This window comes from Eschrichtius robustus, chromosome 12, assembly GCF_028021215.1.
Source record: "Eschrichtius robustus isolate mEscRob2 chromosome 12, mEscRob2.pri, whole genome shotgun sequence".
NCBI classification, from domain to species: Eukaryota; Metazoa; Chordata; class Mammalia; order Artiodactyla; family Eschrichtiidae; genus Eschrichtius; species Eschrichtius robustus.
The window spans coordinates 66,556,249-66,583,676 of record NC_090835.1 but is presented as its reverse complement, the minus strand read 5'-3'; the positions used below and the strand labels follow the sequence as shown (position 1 = coordinate 66,583,676).

The window sequence follows — 27,428 nt, the reverse complement described above, 5'->3', positions numbered from 1 at the left end:
GTGTGTGAAGTGTTATTTTAGTGTCAGTTGATTTCAAATAGTGGCTGGCAGTATAGGATAGTTGAAAGAATGCTGGAACGGGGCCAGGAGACCCATCTTTTACTTCCTGCTCTGACACTAACTACTGGGCTGACAGTGGAGAAGTCAAGAATCTGGGAGACTGGGCTTCAATCTTCTAAATGAACAACGAGACCATTCGATTACACTCTGTCCAAGCCTTTCTAAGGCAGTGATTCCATGGTTACTACCTCAGGGGAGCGAAGGAGTTGCCATGGAAACAAGAGGTACAATAACATTGTGAAGTTGAACAGTTTCCCACTTTAGATATGGAACTATTGTTACAACTATTTTAATGTTTAAAATAATGATATATGTACTTGTTTCTTGAGAGTAATGTGTGAAAATTAAGAAATATTTTGTATGCTCAACATAGATACAACAGATTTTAGATGTTGAATGTGTGTGAGTCTGTATATATATTATCAGACTGACATATACATATATATATATAGATAAATATCAGTTCTTGACTTAATATTTTAAGAAACCATTTCAAAGAAGCAAATATATATAATGATTTCATAAATTAAGACATAGTATAAGTGACCCATTGTAAATGTAATAAGTGAACTTTTTGGCCAATCAATTCTATGAATTTGATGTTTGTGTTCTGAGAAAAATGCGAAGTGTTGCTTTGACTGACTTTGATGATAATTTTTTTGCATTTACTTTAGACCTTTTCTCTAGAGAGTTCAAGGAGTTTCTTAACCAAGTTTTAATTAAGTTTTAATCCCAAAATTCACTTGAGATCTAGGTAGGTTTGTGAAGGGATTATTATCAAGCAGGCTATCACACACTAAAAGAACATCTCTTGGATGGATGTAATTATTCAATTCAATCACTGACTTCTATTTCATGATATTAACCCTGTATTTACATTCTGTGGATATAGAATAGAGTAGAAGTAATTGCATGCAAAGGATGCTATAAGCATTTGCTTTTTTAAGGATTTGTAATATTTTCACTCTTAAGCATTGTAATTTATGAATAAATTATATTTTTATGAATGGATTTCCAATATTTGCCATCATGAACTCTCTTCAGGGTTAAGTTCAGAGTAATTTCAGTAAATAAGAATGACTTTGAAAAACAAATATGTATATATACACACACAGTATGTGTGTGTGTTTATAACATACACTATACATATAGATGCCATATGACAGGTAATTCTGAGAGCACACACACACATATACATATTGCTTTTTGTTTATATGTGTGTATACATGTGTATAGCACATAAAAACAAAATTTGGGGGAACACATGATAGATTATAGTTAAATTATGTAAGCAAATATTGTATGTTTTGCATAAAATAAGCAATTAAAATTATTTGACTCCTATTTTAGGGGAGAAATGTAATAAATTGAAGTGAAAATAAATGTTGAATTGCTATGATAGCAGAAGCTTAATACAGAAGCCATTTTGCTTTTGAGCTATGGCTTTTTAAGAATATATCGTTTTTTCATATTTTTTTCTTTTTAACGTGGCTTAGCTATTTGCTTGTTTACATTGCAACTGTACCAATTCAACACTGGAAGGAAAAAAAGAAATATGACCTTGCCCCTTACTCTTAAAATATTTCCACTGTTTACTCTGAAAACCAAATTATGTAGTATTAGGCTCAGAGAGAAATGTTTTGGGGGTCCTTATGAAACTAGTTCACCATTTTGTGCCTCAGTTTCTCTTCTTCTATTAAACAGTAACGCAGTATATCAAAACTGGGAAGGGACTTAGAGATGAAGAAGTTTTAAATATACATCTAGAAAATGGAGGTTGGGACAACTACCCTGTCAACCTGAAGGCATTATTGTAAGGCTCACATATCATAAAATGTGAAGTTGCCAATGTAGCCCTGTACATACGGAGTGGGGGGGGGGGATGTTATTATTGCATATAAAGTCTCTGAAATATTATCTCTGAGATTTAATGAGTGGCCATTTTTTACAGATAAAGAAACAGAGGGTCACAGAGTTTGAGTAGATCAACTAAGATCACAGTGTTCGTGGTCATCTTTGTTCCACGTGACTTTCAAAAGGAATCATTATTGATTTTAGATAATCCAAGGGGAATAAAAAAGGCTGATGAAGGAGTTGGGAAGTAGGGCCTCTGTGGAAGTGTGACTTCCACCGGGCTCATGTGATCACTTTCTGAAGAGAAGGGGCTGAGTAGGATCAGTTAGGGTCCTGAGGCTTCACACCTGTGGATAGTGCATCCCCTGGCATCAGAAAGGGAACAAAAGGAAAGGAAGATCCCGGATCTAGGCTGAACCTTCACGAAACTTTCCTAATTCCTGAGCTGACTCATCATAATATTAACAGAGGCTGGTGGGGTCTCTTTTCTCTGGGTAGGAAAACAGGTTGGGCTTTATAAGATGGGTAAGCACTGGTCTTCCTTGGCAATAGGTAAGGGAACCTGGTTTAGGAGACATTTGGCTTTTGCTTTTGAAATTTCATGCCATTACAAAATGCTCATTGTTGCCCAAGATGGAATACTGAATCTAGAGAGTACAAAACAATAGATTTAAAAAATAAACCACATGGTTATATATAGGTAAAAGCAAAATGGAGCTTACTGGAACACTGTACAGAAGAGGCGCTTAACCTTGCAGGTACTTTGTTCCCAGTTCTGAAAGCCAACTGATGTGTCCTGTTTTAGTGGTGCATGACTGATCTTTCTAAGGGTCCTTGAGGTCTCTGTTGTTCCGAAAATGCAGCCCTGAAAGCTTTTGCATAGAACTAACGTCTTCTTCCAGCTTGTAGGCGGTTTGTCCTTGACTAATTTTCCTTGACACTACATGCTTAAGTGCTACAGCGTTTATCATGTATGCCTCTTCAGGTCTGAGTCATGCTATTTTCTTTTAATTGTTGAAATATTTCAAACTGGCCAATCTGTGTTGTGTATATTCCAAAAAATATTTTTGGAGCTGTGAGCTGTGATTTATAATTATTGAAATCCTGCATATGTTTATTTTAATACAGCTATCATAGTAATTATAAAACATATTTTTGGAAAAAGCTCATCAGATAAGTATTTTCCTGGGTAGTCGAGATCATTTGGTATCAATACTCTGTATTATAAGTGCAAAAACAGGAAAAAGGAAAGGTTTTTTTTTTCCTTTCAAGTTCCTTTTATGATATTTTTTCTTTACAAAGTTCTGTCACGCATATGATCTCATTAGATTCACACAGTCACTTTGTGAGTTAGTATGGCAGGAATTGTTATTTCCATTATTCTGATGGAAAAAACCCTGAAGTCTAGCTATCTACCATGTGTCAACAGTCCTACAGCTAATGGGTGGTATTAAAAACTGTCTGCCCCCTCCTCCCTAATCTTGGAAGCATTACTCTGTACTATAGTGTTTTGAAATTTGAGATGTTTCTTAGAGGGAAAAAAAAAAGCTTGTGTATTTGCTTCAAAGATATATTATTATTTTAAAAAAAAGAATTAGAGTTAATAAATTTTTATTAATTGTGAGTGAATCAGCTAAATAATTTAGAAAATATTGCTTTTGTCAACAGTCTTGACTAGGAGAATGTTTTTGTGTTTCTCTGAGCTTGCTGCCACAGAAATTCTAAAGAAAACAAAATAACACTGGAGAATATAGACAAGACAGAAGCAAATGGCTAAAAGAAGCAGCAATGGTACTTTCACAAACTCCTTGGATCCATCAAATTAGCCAGACTCCCAGAATTTTATATATGGTGTGTTTTATTAGTTTCTTGCTGGTTTTTTTTTACACATCTTATTTCTTCAAAAAGATAGAAATAAGCCCTTGAAAACTGGGATCCTATTCTTTATTTCTTTTCTTTTCTTATCACACGACTCCAGAGCTTACTAGCTCAGTCAAAGGCAATTTAAAACACCAGTCCACTAGTTGGAGTTAATTTATGAAAGACGTGGTTCTAAGAAGGCATTATCCATATAATGGATTCTCTAGGTCAGTGTTGGCAGTTAATTTTCAACTTTGGTGTCCAGCCAGAGGCAGTACCAACTTGTTGTCGTAGAATTATGATTGTAAGTTCCAAAGGACAGAAACGATATCTATTTTCACAGTGCCCGAGTAGCAATATTCAAGGATAAGTGTATACTTGATGAGTTATAAACACAAATGAATAGCGGGATCAGTGCCCCACAGGCCATTAAAACCTGCCCCCAGGCCCCGGGACTCCACATACTGTATCTCTTGGACTTTTTCTCCCTTAAGACTAATAATAGAGTTAGATGTGATCTCCCAAGTTCCACCCACTCTTGAATTCTCCAACGAAGATGACATCATTTTCTTCCATGTTAAGAGTTTTATTGCTTATCACCGCAATCAAACAGGGGGAAAAAGAAATGATTTTTAAAAAATAGAGAGACTTAAAATCTTGCAAAGTCCTTAAAGACATGGCCTCTGGTCCCTGGTGTTGACTTCCTGTATCATCGGAGATGATAACTTCGGCTTTCTACTCTTTCTTATCTCTGAGGGTGGAGCTCACCAACTCACATTCATTCTTCTGGTCCCCTAGGGTTGAAAGGCATGTAGATCTTCTATCTTGCGAAGTTCCTTCTTCTTGGTTATACTGTAATCAAAAAATCAGTCCAGGAAAAATAAGGGGAGACCCTAAACGGGCAATCAACACCCTTTAAGGCCTCCATACTGGATCATAGCCAGCATACTGAACTTCTGCCTGTCAATTAGTTTATTCATCCTTCAAATGTCTATTTAGCATCTATTAGGTTCCCGGCACAGTTCTAGGTTTTGGAGAGATAACAGTGAACAAAACAATGATCTCTGGCCTCACAGATCTTAAATACATTCTAGTGGAGGAAGCAAGAAAATAAACATAAACTGAGGTCAGATTGTGTTAAGTACTATGGAAAATAATAGGGGGAGTAAGAGGAGGTGGGGATTGATATTTTACATGGGTCATTAGGGAAAACCTGTCTGCTAATAAGGTGGCATTTGAGCAGAGACTTGAAGAAGTGAAAGAGAGAGTGCTGGAAAGGGAGAAGAGAGTTCCAGACAACACAAAGAGCAAGTTCAAACTCCCAGAGTAGGGAACACAATGTGTGCCAGAGTGGAGAGTGAGGGAGAGAGAGGGGCAGTAGCAGGAGACAAGATTGGAAAGGGAGAAGCTGGCTGGGGAATGAAAGATTAGGTCATATGGAGCCTCGTAGGCATCACCCTGCAGGCATTGTTAAGGGTTTGGGTTTTTACTCTAAGTGTGAAGATGAGGCATTAGAGCACTTTGACTGGAGTCCTGTGACGTGGATTGATTTACTCAGTGATTGTTCTGTGCTTAACTCACCTGAATTGTCAGCCCTCTGAGTACAAGGGTTATGTCTTATTCATCTGGGTAGACACTACAGTTCCTGACATAGAATAGGTCTCACTTGGCAAAATGCCTGCAGAGAGCATCTGATAGATGGTCTGATAGAAGGATGCTTCAGAGCTCCAAGACAATGGTTGCTTTTTCTTTAAGGCACTTCAAAAATGTCAAGAATACATACATACATACATATATATGTATATGTATAACTGAATCACTTTGCTTTACACCTGAAATTAACACAACATTGTAAATCAACTATACTTCAGTTTAAACAAAAAAGACTTTATCAGTATTGTGCGAACTACTCTTCTCATCAAAGCAAATGGAGACCAGAGTCGTCCATGATTGTTGGGATCTAACAGTCTTGGAATTGTGTCAAGAAGAATATAAACAGGCAGACTCCCCATCCACTAAAAGCCTATATGTACCCCTGGCTCTAATGAGGTTCTCAGATTTTAAAACTTGAGATAACTAATCAGAATCACAGTATTCTGGTTCCAGTTAAAAATAAAACATCTGCCTACCCTTTTCTGCAATGATAATGCTATTTTTCTGAAGGTGGGGGAAATATTTTACTAGCAAGAATGAAAGATTAACCTTTTTTTTTTTTTTTTTTTTTCAAAATATAGCTCCAAAAGAGGGGGGGAAAGCCTTACATCCAGTGTAAATCAATTCTCAGGAAGTTCATCACAATACATTGAAATTTGCTATTTGGAGGATTTTCTTGTTGTTCTTTCTGTGCTCTTTTTGCTGGCTATGGGAGTCATTACCTGTTTTTATTTCTCCACATAGGCTGGAATGAAAATTATGGTGTCGCTTTCCCTGGCATTGTAAGAATGACAGTTGTTTGTATCGCTCACAAGTCTAGCTGGATCTGTCGATTCTTTAGCAGCTAAAAATGAAGGAAGGGCCTCCTCGGGTTAGTTTAGTTGTCATATTGCTGGCAATGATCATCTTAGAGTAGCTCACCTTTATAGATTCTTCTCACTTGTTAATCTAATTTCCTTTGTTTTTGTTTGGATGCAGACTTAGCAAATTAGGTTTGCCAGAATTAGCAAACCAGTCTACCTGGAGTCTGAAGATACCAGGTGACTATGAGCAAGGATGCAGCATAGATTAGGAATTGATAAAGGACAGTCTGTTCTAAGCCTTATGCAATAACTTTGTGTGGTGTGGTTCTTGAGGAGGCAGGAATGTAAATAATCAAATGTGCTGTTATTCATTTTTAAAGGACCTAATCATGCAGGAGGATTAGGATCCTTTAGTAGACGGTCCAGTCAGGTCGAATGGCTTTTTTCCAAGGTCATACAGTCTATTAACACTATTGCAAAAATCAAAATCTATGTCCTTATACTTTCCCCCCACCAATATCATGCTGCTTCTTGGGACTGGATTTTATACCAAGTCCAGAGAAATATCAGTATAAATTTTGATGTCTGGCTGTGCAAACGACAGAATCCTTTAGGAGGCTGAATGTAGTGTTTGTGCCCTGCTTAAGGTAAGAAAAACTGGATTTACTAAGACCAGTGAAAAGAAAAGTAAAATGACATGTAATGAGTTAACCATGGCCTAAGTCATGAACGTGGCAATTGGCAGTGGAAATCAAACAGAAGCAATGGATTTAGAAGGAATCAAAAACATAAAAATACTAGGACTTTGTTAGTGATTGCCCAGAGGAAGTTATAGAGAGGTGGGTGTTTAAAAATCATGTTAAGTTTCTCTCTATGCTGTTTCTCTCCCTGTCTCTGTCTCTGGAGTAGGCATCAGAGTAATTAAAATCCTGGGTTTATGATCAGACTAGACCTGGATTAAACCTTGACTTGTTCACATATTAACTGCATGGCTTTGGCATGTGACTGATTCTAAGTCTCTCACAGGGTTGTTGATAAGGAATTGATGAGATAATCAATTTAAAATATTGAATGTAGCACCTGTAAGATATGGAATCTGGGTCTATGGGATAATGATGATGTCATTATCTGCAATGAATCCTCAAGTGTTTTGAGGCTGGTTTCAAAGCATGTGGAATGGTATGAGCAAGGTGCAGAGGCTGCCATAAACAGGATTGATCACTGTACCATGGTTTATGGAGAGTACGTGAGGCTCAGAATTGGGCCAACAAGGTTTGAGTTTTAATTTGACCAGAGGCCGAGACACAGTTAGGTGTGGAGGGTATGGTTAAAGGTTATAGGGCAGGAAGTGTGAACAATGTCAAAGGCAAACTATGTTTAGTCTTCCTTTGCCTGGAGTTGGCTTCCCTGTCCATGAAATGCTGGCTGGTAAGTGACAGCAAGTTATGGTGCAGGAGAAAAAACAGGACTAAGGCAAGAGGTAATGAATATAATGGAAGAATTGGGGCAACGGTACTGAGACCAAATAAGCAAACTAGAATGAGGAAAATTCAGAGACTTCAGGTAGACCAAAGCCTAAGAACACAGAGTCCAAGAAAAGGGCAGGTGGAAATAGAGGAAATAGGGAAAGAATCCTTGTTCAATTGCCAGACAACTATCAAATCCAGGAAATTCATAGCAACAAAAAGCATCAGACCTGGTAGAGAAATAAGCATGAAGCGTCAGTAACTGATTCTGATATTAAGGCTACTTGATATCCAGCCAACCAGAGGACTGTCTTTTCTGGATTCACCCTGGAGGATGATGATCCCAAGAGAGATGATCTGAGTGGAAGTTTCCAGGCCAGGATGACCCAAAACATCCACCTGTTAGCAATGCAGGAACCAGGGCATCATGTTTCTCTGGCAGGGGGATTCTTACAGCATATCAAGTGCTTCTGGTCAGATTTCTTCCCTCTGCTTTCATCTTTTTGCTAGTGCCACCAAGCTTAGTTTCTAAAATTCCATGTTGGTTTTAGAACCTGGTAAGCCCTGAGTACCGGAGTTGTACAGATTTCCTACTTCCCAAAGGAGCAGGAGAGGAGGTACAGGAGTAGGAGCAGCAGGAAGGAGAAATGAAACAGGAAGTCACATGGAAAAGAGAGACAGGAAATCTGGACAGTTTCGGATCATGACCCAGGTATCAGGTGTCTCCCTATGACAGGTGGCTGTAGAAATCAGCAACTGCTTGAGCTTTGTTCTCATGCTGAGTTCATTGGAGGATATTACTCTCATATGTATATTCAACTGTGTGACTTCACGCATAATTGGTTGTTACTTGCTCATCTTTTCCCCTGGAGAGAAATAAGAGTTTCTTAAGTGGGAGATATTTCCCTGCCTGGGGAAGATAGAGATTTTTCTCAATCTTTATTCCTCCAGTTGGCATAGATATGAAAGCCAGCTGGGAAAATATGGGTTGAAAAAAATATTGCAGAGTGGCATTTATTCAAGACTCAAAACATAATGGGTGGCTTATAGGGCAGAGAGATAGATGTCCTCCCTTAAGGCTTAACTTGAGCACATCAGCACAGACTGAGGAGAGCTAATTTACTATTTTCTGAAAGGAAATGGGCTTGAGAAGAATGATTACAGCAAAATGCTCAAACAGAAAAAGCATCACAACTTTTCACTGAATTCTTTTTTGGGATGTTTTTTGTAAACTTATCAATCATTTTGTGACATTTTACAGTGTAACAAGATTTTGGTGTTTGTGAAACATCATTTTGAAATTGCCCCAAACTAGATTCCTCTCTCTCTCTCTCTCTCGTCAGACTGACATTGGGTACAAATTCACGAATCTGAAATGACTGGTCTATTCACTCAAACTCTTTTGATTGCAAGTTATAGAAGTCAACCTGAGTTGGAAAAAAGAAATGGAATTTTGTGTAAAAGAAAAGGAAAATCTTAGGGAGCCTCAGAGAAGAAATTCAGCTGGGTCCCAGGAATGTTTTGGAATTCAATTCTGGAAAGTCCTCAAGTGTGTCTCTTCTCCATACACTTTGCTATATTTTTCTTGATCTCATCAGATCTGCTTTTATGGCAGATTAAGTCTTTCCCATATCTCCCAAATCCACGTATTATAATTTCAGTCTCCCAGCGTGCCTGCAGACCAGTTTAAAGCAGTGTTCCATATTCATGGAAGAGAACATCTGTTTGCTACCCAGCCCCCATCTCCTTGTGTCAGAAAGCCACCCTTGGTTTCATCATACACAGTTTGAACATGGCTTCTGGGATTTTAGGGTTTCCAGAAAAAGAAAGTTGTTTTGGGCTTGGTGGATTGTACTAGATTCGCCTATCCTATCATGCCCCAAATGAGTATGTTGCCTGGCACTGAGGATGCTCTCAATAAATATTTGTCAAATGAAATATTTATTGGCTGAATGCTCTGGCAAGGATATAGGAACGTGTTTGACTAGATAAATGAAGGTGTTTTTGCATTTTGAACATCATAATAGTAGATCTTAATGAGTTGATTGTGCTGTAACAGGTAACTAAAACTAAAGTTACATTAGTTAAAAATCATTTGATTTCTAGCTGTTTTTATGTATTTATAAAATCATTTTAAAATAAAAAAAAATTGCTGTGAGAACATTTGAATGACTTAATATACCTATGTATTCATTTTAATAGTATTTTTTCCTTTATTTTTAAAAAAATTGATATTCATGAAGACGAAGCCTGGAGTAATTCGCCCCGTACCTATAAAATCCAAAATATTACTGAAAAAAGAAGAGGACGTCTATGAACCCAACCCTTTCAGTAAATACCTGGAAGAGCACAGTGACTTCTTTTCTGAGCAGGTGAGTGTGCATATGAGAAAGTCTTTGATATTTGGATAAATAACTGTACAAAATATAGAGATGCCTCTATGAATATGGTGTGTGCAAGAAAATGTTTGTGATTGGAATATCCTTAGTAATATAAAAGATCTATTTTTTTATATAATAAAACAATTCTTAAGTATTTCCAGGATGACATTTTGAAGTATTTAAGTGCTTTTTCCTAACATTTTTCTACCTAGTGCTGGTGTTGTTTTGGGGACCAAGATATTACTTCCTATAAAGACACCATGGAGTCACTGATTAAATGAGTCATATAGGTGCTGCATTCTTATTTCTAAAATCCTGCTTCCTTTTGAAACAATGCAATGCCTTAGGTTTGGTACATTAGTACATTTGACAGAAGATCTATTGTTTGGATTGATATCAACATAATAGAGATGATGTGATCCCCTAGATTGAGTGGTACTAGATAGGGAATAAGGGCTTAAGTTATTTTAAGGCATCATTGTTTTTTTGGTTTATGTGCAAAAAAGGTATACTATCTTCCCCTTATATATCCTATATGTTGAAGAAGGTATAATGGAAGGTTGTTGATGGTGCTTTATAAGATATTTAGGAAAAACATGAAAATACACATTTATGCAATATAAAATTTCATAAATTATCTCAAAGGGAAACCTTACATCCTTATTTGTCTTCTTCAAATGCAACAAAGAGACATGGGTTATATATTTTATATCTCAAACATTATTACATGCTTCAGCAATGCAAGCAATCCAGAAATCTTTGTGGATACAACCAGGATACGCAAGATCACCACCACATTTGGTAATCTATGATAGAATAGACTTGCAAAAGAACGTAAGGTGCTATACTCTTTTTAAAGTTCAGTTTGAAAATGATAACTAACAATAGTCTTGAAAATAGAAATTACGGTCATATTTGTGAAACATAAGAAATATCTCGTCTCGTATTATACTAGCTCTATGACACTGAGCAAGGTATTTCACCTCGCCCAGTTTGTGTCTTAAGGCATAAAATGAGGCATTCAGAAGAGGTACTTTTTAAGGATCCTTCAAATTCTAAAATCTGGGTTATTTAAAATCTAAGAACTGTGAGTAGGCTAAAAGCCTTGAAAAAGTTCATTATAAATACTTTCTCATGCTTAGCTACAGTTTTTTATTTATAAAATGGAGATGATAATATTTTCTGCTTATTTATATATACTTTCTGAAGACTGATAGGATTTCAATAAGTTAAACATTTTTAGGAGACACTAATATCATTGAAAATGATAATTAGAGGCAATTATTCTCATTTTATAGAATAAAATGGAGCCCTCAATTAATTAAATTAAATAGGGAAACCTTATTGATATATAAGGTGTGTTCACTAAATCTGCACGTAAAAGAAATGGAAATTCCTGTTTGGAAAGCATATTTCCATCATCAATAAAAATATTCGTTAGATATCTATTGCTTATATGACACTGATATTTTAGAGGCTTAATGTGACATTTTAGACAGTATGGGATTATTATAAAAATTTATAAAAGTAATCTAGTGTTACATGACAAAAATGCCAACAGTTAAAATAAATTTCACATATTATCCATGCAACATATTCTTCAAATATGATCTAATGCTGTAGAATAAAAGTTTTGTTCTTTTGTATTAGTATAATTTTAAATTTATGCATTTTATCTTAAACAATATTCTTTGTAGGGTGTCAAGTTAATCTACCTATAATTTATCACAATCTACTGTCCTCTGGAATGATAAACTCCATTTTCAGGCGTAGGAAATTCTTTTCATTAAAAGGAGTTGCCAGTTCTTTTCACAGCTTTTCCTGACTATACAGCAAGTTTAAAGCTCTGTTTATGTACACAATAAACCTATGTGTTTTCAGATAATTTGTAGAAAAGTTGAGTTCTTTTGCAAGTATTTTGGTGGCACACAGACTTATTTATATTTTCTTTCAATTAGTTTATTCTGTGTATATCCCAACTTCTGTGTCAGCAGACTGTCAGAATTGAAAGAAGTCTAGCAGAGGACTTAAAAGTTAATTCCAGACCTTCCCTGGTCTTATTCATTGACCTTGCAGGAGAGGAAAAATGAATATACTAGGAAACCGGGAAGCTGCATATACTATCAATTGGCCTCTACATGGAGCTATAACCACCACTTCATTGTGGCCAGAATCTACAATGGAGGCAGAAACAAAAGACAGCTCACAAGCATAGATGCTGAAAGCTCCTTAAATAATGAATTGCGTAATAAAAATTTATGATCTCAGCATGGCTACTTCATCAGAACTTAACTCAAATTCAGTTCTGGTTGCTATTTTGTTCTCTTTTGCTGCTGCCACAGAATAAATTGAATGGTTCCAAACTCAGTTGATCTCACCACCCACCCATGTAATGGAAAATTCTTTAGCCTGACAGTTGAGCCAAACTGAAACAGCTCACATTCACTGATCTGCCCTGTCCTGGGGACAGTCCCACATGACAGGAGATGTTGGATAGGATTGTTAAGTCCATAAATTGCCCTAGCAGCTTCACTGCCATAAAATATGATTTCAAAACTCTCTGTTACAAAATGTTACACACCAAAGATGATGAAACCAGACAAAAATGCATTTACTGTAGCATAAGAAGGTACAACCAGGCAGACTTTTGAATTTAAAATGAACGGAAAAGTTGCCTGGAGATAGCCTCTGAGTACTAAAAGCAAAGTTTGAAACCAAATGCTTAATCAAGTAATTGAGACTTATTAATCAACAACTTTTACATCAAAATGGCATAGGCCAGGAAACATCATTCTATTTTTTTTAAATTTAACATCTTTACTGGAGTATAATTGCTTTACAAAGGTGTCTTAGTTTTTGCTTTATAACAAAATGAATCAGCTATACATATACATATATCCCCATAACTCCTCTCTCTTGCATCTCCCTCCCACCCTCCCTATCCCACCACTCTAGGTGGTCACAAAACACTGAGCTGATCTCCCTGTGCTATGTGGCTGCTTCCCACTAGCTATCTACTTTACATTTGGTAGTATATAAAACTCCATGCCACTTTCTCACTTCGTCCCAGCTTACCCTTCCCCCTCCCCATGTCCTCAAGTCCATTCTCTACGTCTGTGTCTTTATTCCTGTCCTGACCCTAGGTTCATCAGAACCATGTTTTTTTTTTTTTAGATTCCATAATATGTGTTAACATACAGCATTTGTTTTTCTCTTTCTAACTTACTTCACTCTGTATGACAGACTCTAGGTCCATCCACCTCACTACAAATAACTCAATTTCGTTTCTTTTTATGGCTGAGTAATATTCCATTGTATACATGTACCACATCTTCTTTATCCATTCATGTGTTGATGGACATTTAGGTTGTTTCCATGCCCTGGCTATTGTAAATAGAGCTGCAATGAACATTGTGGTACATGACTCTTTTTGAATTATGGTTTTCTCAGGGTATATGCCCAGTAGTGGGATTGCTGGGTCATATGGCAGTTCTACTTTTAGTTTTTTAAGGAAACTCCATACTGTTCTCCATAGTGGCTGTATCAATTTACATTCCCACCAACAGTGAAAGAGGGTCCCTTTTTCTCCACACCCTCTCCAGAATTTACTGTTTGTAGATTTTTTGATGATAGCCATTCTGACTGGTGTGAAGTGATACCTCAGTGTAGTTTTGATTTGCCTTTCTCTAATGATTAGTGATGTGGAGCATCCTTTCATGTGTTTGTTGGCCATCTGTATATCTTCTTTGGAGAAATGTCTATTTAGGTCTTCTGCCCATTTTTGGATTGGGTTGTTTATTTTTTTGATATTGAGCTGCATGACCTGCTTATAATTTTGGAGATTAATCCTTTGTCAGTTGCTTCATTTGCAAATATTTTCTCCCATTCTGAGGGTTGTCTTTTCGTCTTGTTTATGGTTTCCTTTGCTGTGCAAAACTTTTGAGTTTCATTAGGTCCCATTTGTTTATTTTTGTTTTTATTTCCATTTCTCTAGGAGGTGGGTTAAAAAGGATCTTGCTGTGATTTATGTCATAGAGTGTTCTCCCTATGTTTTCCTCTAAGAGTTTTATTGTGTCTGGCCTTACATTTAAGTCTTTAATCCATTTTGCATTTATTTTTGTGTATGGTGTTAGGGAGTGTTGTAATTTCTTTCTTTTACATGAAGCTGTCCAGTTTTCCCAGCGCCACTTATTGAAGAGGTTATCTTTTCTCCATTGTATATTCTTGCATCCTTTATCAAAAGTAAGGTGACCACATGTGCGTGGGTTTATCTCTGGGCTTTCTATCCTGTTCCATTGATCTATATTTCTGTTTTTGTGCCAGTACCATACTGTCTTGATTACTATAGCTTTGTAATATAGTCTGAAGCCAGGGAGCCTGATTCTTCCAGCTCTGTTTTTCTTTCTCAAGATTGCTTTGCCTATTCGAGGTCTTCTGTGTTTCCATAGAAATTGTGAAATTTTTTGTTCTACTTCTGTGAAAAATGCCATTGGTAATTTGATAGGGATTGCATTGAATCAGTAGATTGCTCTGAGTAGTATAGTCATTTTCACAATGTTGATTCTTCCAATCCAAAAACATGGTATATCTCTCCATCTGTTTGTATCATCATTTCATCAGTGTCTTATCGTTTTCTGCATACAGGTCTTTTGTCTCCATAGGTAGGTTTATTCCTAGGTATTTTATTCTTTTTGTTGCAATGACAAACGGGAGTGTTTCCTTAATTTCTCTTTCAGATTTTTCATCATTAGTGTATAGGAATTCAAGAGATTTCTGTGCATAAATTTTGTACCCTTCTACTTTGCCAAATTCATTGATTAGCTCTAGCAGTTTTCTTGTGGCATCTTTAGGATTCTCCATGTATAGTATCATGTCATCTGCAAACAGTGACAGCTTTACTTCTTCTTTTCTAATTTGTATTCCTTTTATTTCTTTTTCTTCTCTGATTGCTGTGGCTAAAACTTCCAAAACTATGTTGAATAATAGTGGTGAGAGTGAACAACCTTGTCTTGTTCCTGATCTTAGAGGAAATGGCTTCAGCTTTTCACCATCGAGAACGATGTTGGCTGTGGGTTTGTCGTATACGTCAATATACGGCCTTAATTATGTTGAGATAAGTTCCCTCTATGCCTACTTTCTGGAGGGGTTTTATCATAAATGGTGTTGAATTTTGTCGAAAGCTTTTTCTGCATCTATTGAGATGATCATATGATTCTTCTCCTTCAATTTGTTAATATGGTTTATTCCATTGGTTGATTTGTGTATATTGAAAAATCCTTGCATTCCTGAGATAAAGCCCACTTGATCATGGTGTATGATCCTTTTAATGTGCTGTTGGATTCTGTTTGCTAGTATTTTGTTGAGGATTTTTACATCTATATTCATCAGTGATATTGGCCTGTAGTTTTCTTTCTTTGTGACATCTTCATCTTGTTTTGGTATCAGGGTGATGGTGGTCTTGTAGAATGAGTTTGGGAGTGTTCCTCCTTCTGCCATATTTTGGAAGAGTTTGAGAAGGATAAGTGTTATCTCTTTTCTAAATGCTTGATAGAATTCACCTGTGAAGCCATCTGGTCCTGGGCTTTTGTTTGTTGGAAGATTTTTAATCACAGTTTCTATTTCAGTGCTTGTGATTGGTCTGTTTATATTTTCTATTTTTTCCTGGTTCAGTCTTGGAATGTTGTGCTTTTCTAAGAATTTGTCCATTTTTTCCAGGTTGTCCATTTTATTGGCATACAGTGGCTTGTAGTAATCTCTCATGATCTTTTGTATTTCTGCAGTGTCAGTTGTTACTTCTCCTTTTTCATTTCTAATTCTATTGATTTGAGTCTTCTCCCTTTTTTTCTTGATGAGTCTGGCTAATGGTTTATCAATTTTGTTTATCTTCTCAAAGAACCCGCTTTTAGTTTTATTGATCTTTGCTATTGTTTTCTTTGTTTCTATTTCATTTATTTCTGCTCTGATCTTTATGATTTCTTTCCTTCTTCTAACTTTGGGTTTTTTGGTCTTCTTTCTCTAATTGCTTTAGGTGTAGGGTTAGGTTGTTTATTTGAGATGTTTCTTGTTTCTTGAGGTAGGATTGTATTGTTACAAACTTCCCTCTTAGAACTGCTTTTGCTGCATCCCATAGGTTTTGGGTCATCGTGTTTTCATTGTCATTTGTTTCTAGGTATTTTTTGATTTCCCCTTTGATTTGTTCAGTGAGCTCTTGGATATTAAGTAGTGTATTGCTTAGCCTCCACGTCTTTGTATTTTTTACAGATATTTTCCTGTAATTGACAAGTAGTCTCATAGTACTGTGGTCAGAAAAGATAGTTGATACCATTTCAATTTTCTTATATTTACTAAGGCCTGACTTGTGACCCAAGATATGATCTATCCTGAAGAAAGTTCCATGAGCACTTGAGAAGAAAGTGTATTCTGTTGTTTTTGGATGGAATGCCCTATAAATATCAATTAAGTCCATCTTGTTTAATGTGTCATTTAAAGCTTGTGTTTCCTTATTTTTTTTCATTTTGGATGATCTGTCCATTGGTGAAAGTGGTGTGTTAAAGTCCCCTACTATGATTGTGTTACTGTTGATTTCCCATTTTGGCTGTTAGCATTTGCCTTATGTATTGAGGTGCTCCTATGTTGGGTGCATAAATATTTAGAATTGTTATATCTTCTTCTTGGATTGATCCCTTGATCATTATGTGGTGTCCTTCTTTGTCTCTTGTAGTAGTCTTTGTTTTAAAGTCTATTTTGTCTGATATGAGAATTGCTACTCTAGCTTTCTTTTGATTTCCATTTGCATGGAGTATATTTTTCCATCCCCTCACTTTCAGTCTGTATGTGTCCCTAGGTCTGAAGTGGGTGTCTTGTAGACAGCATATATATGGGTCTTATTTTGTATCCATTCAGCCAGTCTATATCTTTTGGTTGGAGCATTAAACCATTTACATTTAAGGTAATTATCGATATGTATGTTCCTATTACCATTTTCTTAATTGTTCTGGGTTTGTTCTTTTGATCTTTTCCTTCTCTTGTGCTTCCTGCCTAGAGTAGTTCCTTTAGCATTTGTTGTAAAGCTGGTTTGGTGGGGCTGAATTCTCTTAGCTTTTGCCTGTCTGAAAAGATTTTGATTTCTCTGTCAAATCTGAATGAGATCCTTGCTGGGTAGAGTAATCTTGGTTGTAGGTTTTTCCCTTTCATCACTTTAAATATGTCCTGCTACTCCCTTCTGGCTTGCAGAGTTTCTGCTGATTTCCTTGTATGTTATTTGTTTTTTTTTTTTCCTTGCTGCTTTTAATATTTTTTCTTTATATTTAATTTTTGATAGTTTGATTAATATGTGTCTGGCATGTTTCTCCCTGGATTTTTCCTGTATGGGACTCTCTGTGCTTCCTGGACTCGATTGACTATTTCCTTTCCCATATTAGGGAAATTTTCAACTCTAATCAAATATTTTCTCAGTCCCTTTCTTTTTCTCTTCTTTTTCTGGGACCCCTATAATTTGAATGTTGGTGAGTTTAAAGTTGTCCCAGATGTCTCTAAGACTGTCCTCAATTCTTTTCATTCTTTTCTCTTTATTCTACTCTGCAGTAGTTATTTTCACTGTTTTTTCTTCCCAGTCACTTATCCGTTCTTCTGCCTCAGTTATTCTGCTATTGATTCCTTCTAGAGAGTTTTTAATTTCATTTATTGTTTTGTTCATCATTGTTTGTTTGCTCTCTGTTCTTCTAGGTCCCTGTTAAATGTTTCTTGTATTTTCTCCATTGTATTTCCAAGATGTTGGATCATCTTTACTATCCTTCCTCTGAATTCTTTTTCAGGTACACTGCCTCTTTCCTCTTCAGTTGTTTCGTCTGTTGGGTTTTTATCTTGCTCCTTCATCTGCTGTGTGTTTCTCTGTCTTCTCATTTTGCTTGACTTATTGTGTTTGGAGTCTCCTTTTTGCCAGCTGTTTGTTCGTAGTTCTGTTGTTTTTGGTGTCTGCTCCCAGTGGCTAAGGTTGCTTCAGTGGTTTGTGGAGACTTCCTGGTGGAGGGGACTAGTGCCTGTGTTCTGGTGGATGAGGCTGGATCTTGTCTTTCTGGGGGACAGGACCACTTCTGGTGGTGTGTTTTGGGGTGTCTGTGATCTTATTATGATTTTAGGCAGCCTCTCTGCTAATGGATGGGGTTGTGTTCCTGTCTTGCTAGTTGTTTGGCATAGGGTGTCCAGCACTGTAGCTTGCTGGTCATTGAGTGGAGCTTGGTCTTAGCGTTGAGACGGAGATGTCTGTGAGAGCTTTTGCCATTTGATATTATTTGGAGCTGGGAGGTCTCTGGTGGACCAATGTTCTGAACTCAACTCTCCCACCTCAGTGGCACAGGCCTGACACCCGCCTGGAGCACCAAGACCCTGCCAGCCACACGGCTCAGAAGGAAAGGGAGAAAAAAAAGGAAGAAAGATAGAAAGAAATAAAATAAAGTTATTAAAATAAAAAATAATTACTAAAATTTAAAAAAATTTAAAAGTAATTTAAAAAAAGGAAAGAAAGAATGAAGGGAGCAACCAAACCAAAAAACAAATCCACCAATGATAACAAGCGCTAAAACCTATACAAAGAAAAACAAAAAAACAAACAAACAAAAAAAACGGACAGACAGAACCCTAGGACAAATGGTAAAAGCAAAGCTATACAGACAAAATCACACAAAGAAGCATACACATACACACTCAGAAAAAGAGAAAAAGGAAAAAATATATATATATAGAAAGGAGGAAGAGAGCAACCAAATCAATAAACAAATCTACTAATTATAATAAACTCTAAATACTAAACTAAGATAAACATAAAACCAGAAACAAATTAAATGCAGAAAGCAAACCCCAAGTCTACAGTTGATCACAAAGTCCACTGCCTCAATTTTGGGATGATTCTTTGTCTAGTCAGGTATTCCACAGATGCAGGGTACATCAAGTTGATTTTGGAGGTTTAATCCGCTGCTCCTGAGGCTGCTGGGAGAAATTTCCCTTTCTCTTCTTTGTTCGCACAGCTCCTGGGGTTCAGCTTTGGATTTGGCCCAGACTCTGCCTGTAGGTCACCTGAGGACATCTGTTCCTGCCCAGACATGATGGGGTTAAAGTAGCAGCTGATTAGGGGGCTCTGGCTCATTCAGGCCCGGGAGAGGAAGGGGTATGGAATGAGGGGCCAGCCTGCTGCAGCAGAGGCCAGCATGACGTTGCACCAGCCTGAGGCATGCCATGTGTTCTCCTGGGGAAGTTGTCCCTGGATCACGGGGCCTTGACAGTGGCGGGCTGCACAGGCTCCTGGGAGGGGAGGTGTAGATAGTGACCTGTGTTTGCACACAGGCTTCTTGGTGGCTGCCGCCGCAGCCTTAGCATTTCATGCCTGTCTCTGGGGTCCGCGCTGATAGCCACGGCTCGTGCCTGTCTCTGGAGCTCATTTAGGCAGTGCTCTGAATCCTCTCTCCTCGTACACCCTGAAACAATGGTCTCTTGCCTCTTAGGCAGTTCCAGACTTTTTCCCGGACTCCTTCCTGGTTAGCTGTGGTGCACTAGCCCCCTTCAGGCTGTGTTCACGCAGCCAACCCCAGTCCTCTCCTTGGGATCTAAACTCCGAAGCTGGAGCCTCAGCTCCCAGCACCCTCCCGCCCCTGCAGGTGAGCAGACAAGCCTCTCAGGCTGGTGAATGCTGGTCAGCACTGATCCTCTGTACGGGAATCTCTCTGCTTTTTTCTCTGTACCCTGTTGCTGCACTCTCCTCTGTGGCTCCGAAGCTTCACCCCACCCAGCCCCTGTCTCTGCCAGTGAAGGGGCTTCCTAGTGTGTGGAAACTTTTCCTCCTTCACAGCTCCCTCCCAGAGGTGCAGGTCCCATCCCTATTCTTTTGTCTATGTTTTATCCTTTTTCTTTTGCCCAGGTATGTGGGGAGTTTCTTGCCTTTTGGGAAGTCTGAGGTCTTCTGCCAGCGTTCAGTAGGTGTTCTGTAGGAGTTGTTCCACATGTAGATGTAGTTTTGATGTATTTGTGGGGAGGAAGGTGATCTCCACGTCTTACTCTTCTGCCATCTTGAAGGTCTCCTCTCATCTTTCTATATTAGATGGATTTTTAAACAAAGACACTTCAGAATGAAGCTTATGCTTCTCTGAAATTACCTTTCAATCCATTATTATATCAATTTGTGGTCCTTTTGAGTTGTAACAAAGTATCCCCACACTCCACCTACGGATATAAAACTATGGTGATATACTTTGAAGCATAGTTCTATTGATAACTAAAGGCACAGTTGGAAAATAACTAATAGAATTGATTGGACAAATGGGCATCCAGAAGGAATAGAGGCTTAGAAAATCAATTCACTAATTAAAATGAAGATACTAAAAAGAGGAATGGTGTTTTGTTTATCTGACTACCTGTGAGTTTGCAAAATATATTGATTGCTTTCTGGTCATTTAATTAGACAAAAGTGATTTCTGCACTGAAGAGTCTCAACTTAGTAGGAAAAGCAATTGCTAACCTCAATTATATAAAATGTGGTATAAAATATTTTTCTCTCATTCTTTATAAATTAGTAATTCAACCCATGATATTAGGTATGTCATTTCTTTCTTGAAGCCCTAGAGAAATGTATAAAAATATTGTGGACAGAATTGAAAGGGGGTTGTATTGTAGTTTCATCTGATTTTCCTGGAAATGTTTTCCTTTCTTCTTTTTTTTAAAATGAGAAATAGTGCTTTCCAGCATGTATGCCTCTTACATTTTATTTTCCCCTTAATTTGCTTCAGTAGGGAAAAGAGCATGTTTTTGTGTGAAAATGACCATTTAACGAGTTTCCTTCACACCACAGGGAATGTAAAAAGGTAATTATAGGGAATTTCCTTTATTGTAGTATTTACATTCTTTTCTTCTGAGTTTTCTTAGACATCTGACTTCCCTACCAAACTATCTGTCTGACATTCAACTTTGATGACAATGCGGGTGACTTTCAGATTTCTATCTAATTATTCATCAAATTTTATATATATATATATATATATATATATATATATATATATATATATATATATATATATATATATATATATATATATTTAACATCTTTATTGGAGTATAATTGCTTTACAATGGTGTGTTAGTTTCTGCTTTATAACAAAGTGAATCAGTTATACATATACATATGTTCCCATATCTCTTCCCTCTTGCGTCTCCCTCCCTCCCTCCCACCCTCCCTATCCCACCCCTCTAGGTGGTCACAAAGCACCGAGCTGATCTCCCTGTGCTATGCGGCTGCTTCCCACTAGCTATCTATTTTACATTTGGTAGTGTATATATGTAGCTGTGACAAAGTGAGAGAGTGGCATGGACACATATACATCAAATTATATTTTTACTGTGACCTTCACCTGCACTTCCTTATCACCCATGTGTTACAATTATAGAGCAAACACCTTTGTTAAAAGGTGAACTAGATAATATTGCCTTTTATTATGAATGACTTCTGGCTTTGCCACAAGTTGCTACTTTTTCAACATTTGTTTCTCAATCAAGATGGCTCAATCTCTTTTGTCATAAAATTATCTTTGTTAAGATACCTTTTATTAAGGTATTTATTATTATACCTTTTATACCTTTTATTAACCTTTTATTAAGAATTTTTTTCAGATTAAAATGTTAACCTTTTTAGATCTAGAAATGATTAAGTGGTTTGCTGAATAGTTTTGAGGGAAGAGAACTGAAATTGCTTGCAGGGTTACATTTCTTTTGGAAGAGTTAAGACCAGAGATTTGGCTTCTCCAACTGTTACCAGGTTGTTTTTGATTATTCAAGTAATGAAATCCTTGTGAGTTTTTCTCTTCGTCTTTTCCCCTTACTCCCTCTGTCCCTCCCTTCCTCCTACTTCCTGCCTTCCTTCCTTCTTCCCTTCCTCTATATGTAATAAGTAATAGACAATTTATCATATGCAGGTTATATATGATATGTAATAGATAATTTATCAACACAATAAACTTTTTAATGTTAAAGAAATTGTCCTATAGAGACAATATTTGCTTTTTCTTCCAGGATATAATCATACAGGAGATCCTCATCAAACTTAGGCTTTTATCGCTTTTATTTATTTATTTATTTATTTATCATTATTTTGATTATTATTGCTTTAAGATTTCTCTTGACCTTGTGTATGTACCAAGGAAGACAGGAACTAAGGGTTGCAGGTTTCCACATTGCTAAGGGAGATTTCTTCTCCTGTCCCTCTTCCACTGCTTTACATAAGTTTAAGAACCTTAGATTTTTACTTGCTTTATTTATTTATTTTTTTAATTTTAGAATTTTCTTTAATTTTTTATACAGCAGGTTCTAATTAGTTATCCATTTTATAGATATTAGTGTATATATGCCAATCCCAATCTCCCAATTCATCACCCCCCCCCCAACACTTTCCCCTCTTGGTGTCCATACGTTTGTTCTCTATATCTGTGTCTCCATTTCTGCCTTACAAACCGGTTCATCTGTACCATTTTTCTAGGTTCCACATATATGAGTTAATATACGATATTTGGTTTTCTTTTTCTGACTTACTTCACTCCGTATGACAGTCTCTAGGTCCATCCACCTCTCTACAAATGACCCAATTTTTTTCCTTTTTATAGCTGAATAATATTGCATTGTATATATGTACCACATCATCTTTATCCATTCATCTGTCGATGGGCATTTAGGTTGCTTCCATGACCTGGCTATTGTAAATAGTGCTGCAATGAACATTGGGGTGCATGTGTCTTTTTGAATTATGGTTTTCTCTGGGTATATGCCCAGTAGTGGGATTGCTAGGTTGTAAGGTAGTTCTATTTTTAGTTTTTTAAGTAACATCCATACTGTTCTCCACAGTGGCTGTATCAATTTACATTCCCACCAACAGTACAAGAGGGTTCCCTTTTCTCCACACCCTCTCCAGCATATGTTGTTTGTAGATTTTCTGATGATGCCCGTTCTGACTGGTGTGAGGGGATAACTCACTGTAGCTTTGATTTGCATTTCTCTAATAATTAGTGATATTGAGCAGCTTTTCATGTGCTTCTTGGCCATCTGTATGTCTTCTTTGGAAAGATGTCTATTTAGGTCTTCTGCCCATTTTTGGATTGGGTTGTTTGTTTTCTTAATATTGAGCTGCATGTGCTGTTTATATATTTTGGAGATTAATCCTTTGTCCATTGATTCGTTTGCAAATATTTTCTCCCATTGTGAGGGCTTTCTTTTCATCTTGTTTGTAGTTTCCTTTGCTTAGCAAAAGCTTTTAAGTTTCATTAGGTACCATTTGTTTGTTTTTGTTTTTATTTCCATTACTCTAGGAGGTGTATCAAAAAAGATCTTGCTGTGATTTATGTCAGAGTGTTCTTCCTATGTTTTCCTCTAAGAGTTTTATAGTGTCCGCTCATATTTAGGTCTCTCCATTTTGAGTTTATTTTTCTGTATGGTGTTAGGAAGTGTTCTAATTTCATTCTTTCACATATAGCTGTCCAGTTTTCCCAGCACCACTTATTGAAGAGACTGTCTTTTCTCCATTGTATATCCTTGCTTCCTTTGTCATAGATTAGTTGACCATAGGTGCGTGGGTTTATCTCTGGACTTTCTATCCTGTTCCATTGATCTATATTTCTATTTTTGTGCCAGTACCATACTGTCTTGATTACTGTAGCTTTGTAGTATAGTCTGAAGTTAGGGAGTCTGATTCCTCCAGCTCCATTTTTTCCCCTCAAGACTGCTTTGGCTATTCAGGGACTTTTTTGTTTTCCATAGAAATTTTAAGATTTTTTGTTCTAGTTCTGTGAAAAATGCCATTAGTAATTTGATATGGATTGCATTGAATCTGTAGATTGTTTTGGGTAGTATAGTCATTTTCACAGTGCTGATTCTTCCATTCCAAGAATATGGTATATCTGTCCAGCTGTTTGTATCATCTTTAATTTCTTTCATCAGTGTCTTATAGTTGTCTGCATACAGGTCTTTTGTCTCCCTAGGTAGGTTTATTCCTAGGTATTTTATTCTTTTTGTTGCAATGGTAAATGGGAGTGTTTCCATAATTTCTCTTTCACATTTTTCATCATTAGTGTATAGGAATGCAAGAGATTTCTGTGCATTAATTTTGTATCCTGCAACTTTACCAAATTCACTGATTAGCTCTAGTATTTTTCTGGTAGCATCTTTAGGATTCTCTATGTATAGTATCATGTCATCTGCAAAAAGTGACAGTTTTACTTCTTCTTTTCCAATCTGTATTCCTTTTATTTCTTTTTCTTCTCTGATTGCTGTGACTAGGACTTCCAAAACTATGTTGAATAATAGTGGCAAGAGTGGACATCCTTGTCTTGTTCCTGATCTTAGAGGAAATGCTTTCAGTTTATCACCAGTGAGAATGATGTTGGCTGTGGGTTTGTCGTATATGGCCTTTATTATGTTGAGGTCGTTTCCCTCTATGCCCACTTTCTGGAGAGTTTTTATCATAAATGGGTGTTGAATTTTGTCAAAAGCTTTTTCTACATCTATTGAAAAGATCATATGGTTTTTATTCTTCAATTTGTTAATATGGTGTATCACATTGATTGATTTGCGTATGTTGAAGAATCCTTGCATCCCTGGGATAAATCCCACTTGATGATGGTGTGTGATCCTTTTAATGTGTTGTTGGATTCTGTTTGCTAGTATTTTGTTGAGGATTTTTGCATCTATATTCATCAGTGATATTAGTCTGTAATTTTCTTTTTTTGTAGTATCTTTTTCTGGTTTTGGTATCAGAGTGATGGTGGCCTCATAGAATGAGTTTGGGAGTTTTCCTTCTTTTGCAATTTTTTGGAAGAGTTTGAGAAGGATGGGTGTTAGCTCTTCTCTAAATGTTTGATATAATTCACCTGTGAAGCCATCTGGTCCTGGACTTTTTTTTGTTGGAAGATTTTTAATCACAGTTTCAATTTCATTACTTGTGATTGGTCTGTTCATATTTTCTATTTTTTCCTGATTCAGTCTTGGCAGGCTATACCTTTCTAAGAATTTGAAAATATCTTCCAGCTTGTCTTTTTATTGTCATAGATTTGCTTGTAGTAGTCTCGTAGGATGCTTTGTATTTCTGTGGTGTCTATTGTAACTTCTCCTTTTTCTTTTCTAATTTTATTGATTTGAGTCCTCTCCCTCTTTTTCTTGATGAGTCTAGCTAATGGTTTATCAATTTTGTTTATCTTCTCAAAGAACCTGCTTTTAGTTTTACTGATCTTTCCTATTGCTTTCTTTGTTTCTTTTTCATTTATTTCTGCTCTAATCTTTATGATTTCTTTCCTTCTAGTAATTTTGTGGGGTTTTTTCCTTCTTTCTCTAATTGCTTTAGGTGTAAGGTTAGGTTGTTTATTTTAGATTTTTCTTGTTTCTTGAGGTAGGATGTTATTGCTATAAACTTCCCTTTTAGAACTGCTTTTGCTGCGTCCCATACAGTTTGGATTATCGTGTTTTCATTGTAACTTGTCTCTAGGTATTTTTTGATTTCCTCATTGATATCTTCAGTGATCTCTTGGTTATTTAGTAACGTATTGTTTAGCATCCATGTGTTTGTGTTTTTTATGTTTTTTTCCCTCTAATTGATTTCTAATCTCATAGCATTGTGGTGAGCAAAGATGCTTGATATGATTTCAATTTTCTTAACTTTATTGAGCCTTGATTTGTGACCCAAGATGTGATCTATCCTGGAGAATGTTCCATGTGCACTTGAGAAGAGAGTGTAATCTGCTGTTTTTGGGCGGAATGCCCTATAAATATCAATGAAATCTATTTGGTCTATTGTGTTATTTAAAGCCTGTGGTTCCTTATTAATTTCCTGTTTGGATGATCTGTCCACTGATATAAGTGAGGTCTTAAAGTCCCCCACTATTATTGTGTTACTGTTGATTTCCCCTTTTATAGCTGTTAGCAGTTGCCTTATGTATTGAAGTGCTCCTATGTTGGGTGCATATATATTTATAATTGTTATATCTTCTTCTTGGATTGATCCCTTGATCATTATGTAGTGTCCTTCTTTGTCTCTTGTAACATTCTTTATTTTAAAGTCTAGTGTATCTGATATGAGAGTTGCTACTCCAGCTTTCTTTTGATTCCCATTTGCATGGAATATTTTTTTCCATCCCCTCACTTTCAGTCTATATGTGTCCCTAGGTCTGAAGTGGGTCTCTTGTAGACAGCATATGTATGGGTCTTGTTGTTGTATCCATTCAGCGAGCCTGTGTCTTTTGGTTGGAGCATTTAATCCGTTCACGTTTAAGGTAATTATCGGCATGTATGTTCCTATTACCAATATTTATTTGTAATGTGTTTTTTTTTTTAAGGTCCTTTTCTTCTGTTGTGTTTCCCATTTAGAGAAGTTCCTTTAGCATTTGTTGTACAGCTGGTTTGGTGGTGCTGAATTCTCTTAGCTGTTGCCTCTCTGTAAAGCTTTTTATTTCTCTGTCGAATCTGAGTGAGATCCTTGCTGGGTAGAGTAATCTTGGTTGCAGGTTCTTCCCTTTCATCACTTTAAATATATCATGCCACTCCCTTCTGGCTTGTAGAGTTTCTACCGAAAATCAGTTGTCAACATTATGGGAGTTCCCTTGTATGTTATTTGTCATTTTCCCTTGTTGCTTTCAATAATTTTTCTTTGCATTTAATTTTTGTCAATTTGATTACTATGTGTCTTGGCGTGGTTCTCCTTGGGTTTATCCCGCCTGGGACTGTCTGCACTTCCTGGGGTTGGGTGGTTGGGTGGCTATTTCCTTTCCCACGTTAGGGAAGTTTTTAACTATAATCTCTTCAAATATTTTCTCGGGTCCTTTCTCTCTCTCTTCTCCTTCTGGGACTCTTATAATGCGAATGTTGTTGCATTTAATGTTGTCCCAGAGGTCTCTTAAGCTGTCTTCATTTCTTTTCATTTTTTTTTCTTTAATCTGTTCTGCGGCAGTGAATTCCAGCATTCTGTCTTCCAGTTCACTTATCCGTTCTTCTGCCTCAGTTATTCTGCTATTGATTCCTTCTAGTGTATTTTTCATTTCAGTTATTGTATTGTTCATCTCTGTTTGTTTGTTCTTTAATTCTTCTAGGTGTTTGTTCTTTAATTCTTCTAGGTCTTTGTTAAACATTTCTTGCCTCTTCTAAATCTTTGCCTCCATTTTTTTTCTGAGGTCCTGGATTATCTTCACTATCATTATTCTGAATTCTTTTTCTGGAAGTTTTCCTATCTCCACTTCATTTGGTTGTTTTTCTGGGGTTTTATCTTGTTCCTTCATCTGGTACATAGCCCTCTGCCTTTTCATCTTGTCTATCTTTCTGTGAATGTGGTTTTTGTTCCA

At 36.7% G+C, this 27,428-nt stretch overlaps 1 protein-coding gene across 1 annotated transcript in view; it reads left to right on the top strand.

Annotated features, from left to right (window-relative positions):
* Positions 1–27,428, top strand: part of MLIP (muscular LMNA interacting protein) — a 171,768-nt gene that overhangs the window by 68,612 nt on the left and 75,728 nt on the right. Inside the window, exon 11 of the mRNA XM_068559179.1 lies at positions 9,940–10,068. Coding sequence (XP_068415280.1) covers positions 9,940–10,068 — 129 coding nt within the window. The remainder of the gene's footprint in view (positions 1–9,939; positions 10,069–27,428) is intronic.